Raw genomic sequence first — 8,165 nt, 5'->3', positions numbered from 1 at the left:
GCTCTATAGACATTGGTTTGTCACCAATAGATATCGGTTTGAAATAAAGAACCAATGTCAAAAGTTATGTTTACATCGGTTTATTTTGAAAACTGTTGTTACTGGTATTAGTAACATCAGTTTAATGGGTAAATGGAAATATTTTTCTTATCTCACATATGTTTAAATTGATGAAAATATCATATTATGATAATATATTAAGATTAGATATGCATTAGAAATTTAACATCTTTAAAAACTGTTGTTATATGTCTTCTTTAACATAAGTTTAAAACCGATATTAAATGGGGGGTCTTTAACATCACCACAAAGACATCATATTTTTTTGTTCATAGACATCGGTTTTTAGCGATGCCTATTCTACTTTTTCTAGTAGTGTAACAAGTGATTCACAACCTTTGAGGATCCTCGGCACACATTGGCCATATAAAACTGTAATAACCCTAATTTTTGGAAATTTTTGAAACACAGATGAATAGTAACTTTTACTGATGATGCTGATTAAGGAAAATTATCAGAACACGCTATATAGGAGTACTGTTATGGAAATTCTAAGATCGTATTAGTACTCCATAAAGTAAATAAGTGTATGTAAAGATCGTCAGAATCGAAATTCGAACACTTTGATTTTCCCCGAAAATCCACCAGATACCGAAAGAATTGAGTATAAGGTAACATGATTAAAAGGATTTAAATTCAAGGATTATAAGGGAGGATCATAAAAGGAATACAAAATATTGAGAAAGGTTTAGGGGAATCCAAGTAATAAGATCCCGGATATGATCCCTCAAACGACGAACGAGAACGAAAGTTAAGCGAACCGTAAAATAAATAAGCGACCAAGAGACAAGCTTGTACAAGAAGCCAAGGATTGTGACATCATCAAACCACAAGGAAGAGACATGTGGCAAATGGATGACATAGGCATGGTGACATAAGCATGACAAATGGAGGGATTGGTTGGTTGATTTTAAGCCATTCATTATTTACCATGGTAAAAGGATAATTAAAAAAACAAAACAAAGCAACCAAGCCAAAACAAATCAAAAAGACAAAATACAAGTTGACTTTCATTTCCTTCAAAAAGCTCTCGGCCAAAACCAGAGCAGCAACTTGAAACTACCATATCTCCTTCAATACTCACTCAAATAGTATGTTCTATAGCTCTTTGGAAAGGTATTGAGATGGCCTACAACTCTTGTTCACAAGTCTCGTCCAAATAAGCATGGTAAGACTCTAGTTTTTACAGTTCTTTCAATCTGACTTTTTGAAACTTCAAAACCTAACTTTGTGTTCTTGATTTCTTTGGAAAGATCAAGCTTGTAAGAGGCTCCCTAAGACTTCCTAGCTACTCTAATCACTCCAAGGAAGGTATAACACCTCCAAACCCTAACTTTACTTTGAGTATTATGATGGTTTTGATGGTTATAAGAAATGAGAAGCATGATGCTTGTGTGTTTAGAGTTTGGATTGGATTTGTAGTGATTTGGATGTTGAAATCTTGTTTATAGTTAATAAAACTTAAGTATAGCTAGTAGTTCATGTGTGGGGTTGTATAAATTGGAAAATTTTGAGGTTTGGGGACTGATGTAGTAAGGTTTGGATGAGGGTTGGTTGTATTGTTGATTGTGAGTTAAATGGTGGTTGTTTGGAGTGGTTTAAAACTTGGTAATCGCGTAAACATAGCCGTCGTAATGCCCAATTTCATACAACTGCTTGTTCTTAGTGTTCGGGACAGAGAGATAACTATTGAATCTGTGACATTTCCATGTTTAGTTAGATTATGTCGTAAGCTTCATTTTGATATGTGGTTCGCTTGAATCCGATGTACGGTTTAGGAGAAACGACCGTTTTAAGTAACGGCGTTTCGCGACCGAACCCTTACCCCTCGCCTTACTTTAAAAGCTTGGTTAAGGCCCTTAAATGACTAATTGGAGTATAAAGCAATTATTTAAAGTGGATTAGGCAGTTGATAGGGTACTCGTGAAAGAATCGCCTTATAACCCTTAATGGTTAATTTATTAAAAATGGTGGAGCCGAGGGTACTCGAGCGACTTAAGTGAATCGTTAAGCGCAAAAGCGAACGTATGGTCTAATTGGTTAAAGTGTAGATTCATAAGCGATGTTATGGATAAAAAGCTAAGGTTACTACTTGCTGTATTTAATACTAAGATTCGGGAGCTCAAGGCCTTTAATGGCTGCTCTCGTACTTCGTAGCTTAATTCTGCCTTTACGAGATGCCTACGTATCTCTGTGAATTAGAGAATCAAGCCAAAAAACGTAGTTCTGATTTGTGGGGTGAGACCCCTTATATAGATGTTGGTGGTCCTTGAATTGGACTTAGTATAGGAGACTTGGTGGGCAAGTCTCATAATTAGAATGGACTTTGGAGTCCTAGATAGTAGGAAACTGATTCCTTATCCTTTTAGGTCCCCTTGAGGCTTATCTATAAGGATTTATATCCTTATCAGGACTCTTCTCAACAGCTGATTTTTCCCTTATTAATTAATTACGAAATTAATTAATAATCAGGGCTTTTGGGCCATTTTTATTCGACCAGACCTGATCTGATCCATCAGGCTTAACCTTTCTGGTCTGAATATCATACATCTTCATATTGGGCCTAGCAGCCCATTAATTATAAAATCAGGACTTATTTATCCCTATCATTTGCCCCCCAACTTTTGGGAAACATTGATTAGGTTTCGCAGAAGTTAAATCTATTCGTTCCCTTACAGGGTTTCGTTTTTGCGTAAAGTGTGGAGCGACCTACACATTTACAATGAATCTTCCTTTTATTCAGAAATTATCTTAATTTCCAGGAATTTTTCTGGAATTTTCCCTAATTTCTGGGATTTATCCTAATCTTCTGGATTTTTCCCTAATTTTCTGGATTTTTCCCTTAATTTCTGGGATTTATCCTAATTTTTCTGGATTTTTCCCTTAATTTCTGGGATTTATCCTAATTTTCTGGATTTTTCCCTTAATTTCTGGGATTTATCCTAATTTTTTGGATTTTTCCCTTAATTTCTGGGATTTATCCTAATTTTCTGGATTTTTCCCTTAATTTCTGGGATTTATCCTAATTTTTCTGGATTTTTCCCTTAATTTCTGGGATTTATCCTAATTTTCTGGATTTATTCCTTATTTCTGAAAATATTTTTCAGAAATTATTTAAGGAATTTCCTTATTTTTTTTTTTTGTGATTTTCCAGGATTTTTCTTCCTTTTCTTTTTTTTTTTTTTTCTATATAATTTTCGACCAGGAATCCATTCGACCAGGATCCTGGTCGAATTAACCCCCATATTGCCCTGGTCGACAGCTTTTCGAGCAGGAGTGTTTCGAGCAGAAGTCCTGGTCGAATTTCGGCCAGGATTTTTTCCCTTTTTTTTTTTTGAACAGAAATCTTCGACTAGGATTTTCGGTCAGAATACATTTTTTGACCGATTTAGCCTTTCTTTTAAGCCCAGATCGACAAAAATTCGGGCAGGTTCTATTCGACCAGGTTTTTACCTTGCTTCCTGGTCGACAGGGTCAGGAAAAAAGGTCAGAAATCATTCAGGCATTCTGGTCGAATGAAACAAAATATTCTTTTCTTCCTTTTTCGATCAGGAATTTTTGGTCAGGATTCTTTTCTTGACCGAATTAACCTCCATATTGTGCCTTGATCGAAGCTTTTTTGAGCAGGATTGATTCGACCAGGGTTTTCATTTGATTTCTAGTCGAATGAGTAAGAAATGATCATTTTCATATCCTTTTATCTTGAAGTTGGGCCATATGTTTGGGCTGGACTCTCTCTTTTTTTGATTTGGGCCTAGATTCTTTTGGGCCAACCATTCAGTGGGTTTTTCCTTTTTGGGCCTTTGATTTTCAACTATTTGGGCCCTTTTCTGGGCTGGTTTTATTGGGCTAATCTTTGGGCCCACTCAAAAAGATATTAGGGCCTCAAACAGGGCTTTTATACCTGGGCCTTAGCTCTGGGCCTTTTTAGCCCTACACACTTGGATTTTCCAAGATTCTTTTCCAAGATTCTTATAAAATTGGGCCTTATCTCTAAGTCCAAATTCCAGGTTCTTTCTTCTAAGGCTTTTCTGGATTCTTCTAGAATCTTTGAAAAATTAAAATTCTTTACTTGGTCTTTCCAGGAATTTCCAGGATTTTCCAGAACCTTCTCTTTGTTGGGCCCAAATGGGCTTTTTGAGGCCCAAACCACCTCTTCTTTGGCTATATAAAGGTGGGTGGGGGGAGTGTTCATACTCACACTCTTCACTCCTCATTCCTTCCAACTTCCTACTCTCTCAACCTTCCTTCCCTAGCTTTCAGCCTCCTTCCTTCCACAGTTTCCAGGCTTTTCCCAGCTTTACTAATGGCTGACAAGAGTTCTGAGAGGGCGGCCAAGATAGCCTCGGCTTCAAAACGAGGTAAGGATATCGAGATCCGCTCTTCATATATGTCTTTAATTGATATGATTAACACTAGGGGGGATGAATATCCCTCCACTGCACATCTCGACTCTTTTAATCATTGTAATACTTGGCACAACATAGATTTCAATAAACTAAATGCTCGTTATAACGTTCTTCCTCCTCTTAGATTAGTTCCAGTCTCTGGTGGTGATCGTACTTGCCACTGGAGACCCGATACTCTCTTCATTTACACAGATGCCCTCAATGTTGGGCTTAGGTTTCCTTTTCACCCCTTCATTCCTCATCTTTTGGCTGATTTACAAATCAACCCGTGTCAGCTTCCTCCAAACGCCTGGAGGAACATTCTATGTTTTATGGTCTGCTGTCTTAGGGAGGGCTTTCCTCTTTCTGTAGCTGTTTTTAGGAAAGTCTTTCAGTGTTACAATAGTTCTTCCAATAACTGCGGTTGGGTCTATGTCAAGCAAAGGCCCAAAAGCAAACATATTTTTAACAGTGCCTCTATTCCTGATAATAATCAAAATTGGAGGAATAGTTTCGTCGGGTTACGTTGGGAGAATGGTGACTGGGGCACACTTTTTCGATCTTCCTTTGGGAAGGTCAGTGATGGTAGCCTCAAATCCATTCACTTAACTCCTGAAGAAACTATTATTTATAATGGGCTTACTCAGGATGATGGCACGACCACCAGCTGGACTCTCTTAGAGGAGTTTTCCCTGATTCATGTGGGACTATCCTCTGTTTCTCAACAGGGTATTTTTCTTTCCTTCTCAATTTTACTTCATTTCATGCATTATTAACTTCACTTATTTTGTCCTTTGCTTTGTTTCAGCTGCTAAGGAGATTAACGAGGACAATGTTCCTTTGGTTGAGGAAACAGCTAGGATGAAGAAAGCTCGGCTCGCAGGCCTAGACACCCGGGGAAAGGCCACGGAGCCTATCTTTTTGAAGAAGCACAAAGAGCCTATAGGGGAGGCCTCAACTGAAGGAGCTGGAGGCCATGGTACTCCTATCACTGCTGCTGCCCCTACTGCTGCTGCCACAGGCGCCTTTCAGCCTCTCTGGGGATTCCGCCGAGGGGACACCGTAGTTGGTTCCACGAAACATGCTTGGGATTGGTCTTACCATAGCGTGACCCCCAAGGATTTTACTGATGTGGTGGCCACCCCTGATCTTGAGAGGATCAAGCTCATGGGAGCTCAGTCTCTGGCTTCGGTATGCCTTCTCTTTTTTTGAACTTATTTTTCGTTCTTGTAGCATTGCCTTATACTTTGTTAATTGCTTTGTTTCAGTCTAACGCCTATTTTCAAGGCGCTGTGAGGCAAGCCGAATCATGGAAGCGGGCTTCTGATAAGGCCGATAATGCCCTCAGGAGGCAACAGAAGAAGTATGCTACCCTGGAGAAGAAGCTCAAGCGCAAGGAGGAAGAACTCGGAGAGTCTAACGCCGAGCTGGTGGTACTTCGGGCGGAGAAGGATAAAGCTATAGACAACTATCTGGACTCGGAGGAGTTTGCCCAATCCATGAGGATTAGGGATGATTCAGTCTTTCCCGAGTTTTTTAGGACTGGTTGGGACACGGCCCTTGGGACCGTGAACGAGGCTTGTCCTGATATTAACCCGGCGGACTACATCTGCCCTGATGACGAGGCTTTGCTACAGAGGTTTCGTACCCGAGTAGTTGTCTCGGACCATGTTCCTCAGGATCCACTCCTTCCTCCTCCCGAGTCTTCTTCCAGACCTGCTGAGGACGACAGCTCTTCCTCCTCCTCCGAGACGACAGAGACATCCAGCGAGAGTGGAGAGGACGATGATATGGATGCCGAGGGTACTTCAGCTCCTTAGAGCTTTTTCAGTCCTGCGTGGCTTTTTTTATTTTCGAGACTTTATTTATCAAACTTTTGTAACATCTATCAGATCTATTTCATTTATCACCTTTTATGCTTGCATCCATGCATTTGATTTTTATTTGTTAGGCCACAAACATACTTTGAAGAACTTATGAATTTCATAAAATTGTCTGGGATTCGTCCCTTACACAAGTCTTAATAAATTTCGTAATAAAGCTAAAACATATAAATCCTAAGCAAGCAAAGCTTCAAGGTGTTTTTCAACCTACTCGCCATCCTGACGAGTGAGAATCGTATCCGGCTTCCCTACACATAGTAAACCTTCAGGTTTTGTGCATGCCAAGTTCTCGGTACTTCAAAACCATCCATAGTCTCTAGCTTGTAGGTTCCTCTACCTTGAACACTCTTGACTCTGTACGGCCCTTCCCAATTCGGGGCAAGCTTCCCTTTTTGTCCTACACCAGATGCTTCTATCTTCCTCAAGATTAGATCGCCTTGTTTAAAAAACCTTTCTTTAACCCTTAGGTTGTAGTAGAATGAAGCTTTTTTCTGATATTCTACTATCTTTGCATGTGCTTTGTCTCGCACTTCATCAATTAAATCCAGGGCTAATCTCTGCCCTTCCTCATTTTCTTTCTCATCGAAAGCCTGAATCCTTGGAGAGGAATGTGATATCTCCACGGGAACTACTGCTTCCGCCCCATATGCCAACATGAAAGGAGTTGCATCTGTCGTGACTCTACAAGTAGTCCTGTAGGCCCATAATATTGGAAGTATCTCATCTACCCAATTATTTCTTGACTTCTCGATCCTCTTCTTTAGTCCATCCAGGATTATCCGATTTGCTACCTCTGCTTGTCCATTGGCTTGCGGGTGAGCCACAGAGGTGAATCGTAACTCGATTTCATTTTCTTCACAATACTTCTTGAATTCCTCATTGTTGAATTGTGTTCCATTGTCAGTGACAAGGATACGGGGAATTCCATATCGGCACATAATGTTTTCCCACAGGAATTGTGCAACCTGCTTAGTAGTGATTTTGGCCAAGGGTTTGGCTTCAATCCACTTGGTGAAATAATCAATGGCTACAATCAGAAATTTCCTTTGTGCCGTGGCCATAGGAAAAGGCCCTAGAATATCCATCCCCCACATGGCAAAGGGAATAGGCGAGTTGATAGAGGTCATCATCTCAGGGGGTTGTCTAACAATTGGTGCATGCTTCTGACAGCGGTCACACTTCTTTACATATTCTTTGGCATCAGCCATCATTTCTGGCCAATAGAAGCCTAAACGAGTTATCTTATGAGCCAAGGCCCTGCCCCCCAAGTGTTGCCAACAAATACCTCCATGCACTTCCTCAAGAGCTAAGCGTGCCTCATCGGGCCTGAGACACCTCAAGTAAGGAACCACGAAAGATCTTTTATATAGAATCCCATCTATCAAAGAGTACCTTAGTGCTCGAACAGTTAACTTCCGTGCCTCAATTGCATCGCTTGGCAACCAACCGGTCTGAATGTGAGCCTTGATGGGATCAATCCATGATGTCCCCAAGCCTACGGGAGCCACAAGCTTAACATCTATGCTTCGTGTCTTCAAAACACGGAAGTACACACTTCCTGAACTTTCTTCAATCTCAGATGAAGCAAACTTTGATAGCGCATCTGCTTTAGCATTTTCTTCCCTTGGAATGTGTTCAACATGGCATTCATTAAATTGGGTCATCACAGCCCTTACTAGGCGAACATACTTAGCCATCGTATCATCCCTTGCTTCAAATTCTCCCTTTACCTGGGATATGATCAACTTCGAGTCTCCACGGACCTTTAAGTTTTTGACTCTAAGTGTCCCAGCTAGACCAAGGCCAGCAATCAGGGCTTCATACTCTGCCTCAT

The 8,165-nt window shown here is 40.3% G+C and overlaps 1 protein-coding gene across 1 annotated transcript; it reads left to right on the top strand.

The window, feature by feature from the left end:
* The first annotated feature begins 5,309 nt into the window (after positions 1-5,309).
* On the top strand, positions 5,310-6,332 carry LOC141689391 (uncharacterized). Its single transcript, XM_074493669.1, has 2 exons — positions 5,310-5,639; positions 5,717-6,332. The coding sequence occupies exons 1-2, from the start codon at positions 5,310-5,312 to the stop codon at positions 6,266-6,268; spliced, it is 882 nt and encodes a 293-aa protein (XP_074349770.1). The 3' UTR covers positions 6,269-6,332.
* The last annotated feature ends 1,833 nt before the right edge of the window (positions 6,333-8,165 follow it).

The sequence above is a fragment of the Apium graveolens genome, chromosome 2 (assembly GCF_009905375.1).
Source record: "Apium graveolens cultivar Ventura chromosome 2, ASM990537v1, whole genome shotgun sequence".
Classification (NCBI taxonomy): Eukaryota; Viridiplantae; Streptophyta; class Magnoliopsida; order Apiales; family Apiaceae; genus Apium; species Apium graveolens.
Note: the sequence above shows the minus strand (reverse complement) of the source record. Positions and strands in the feature narration are given on the sequence as shown.

Coding starts and splice junctions, on each gene's coding strand:
- LOC141689391 (XM_074493669.1), top strand. CDS start 5,310: ATGAAGAAAGCTCGGCTCGCAGGCCTAGACACCCGGGGAAAGGCCACG. Junction 5,640..5,716: donor GAGCTCAGTCTCTGGCTTCG/GTATGCCTTCTC, acceptor GCTTTGTTTCAG/TCTAACGCCTATTTTCAAGG.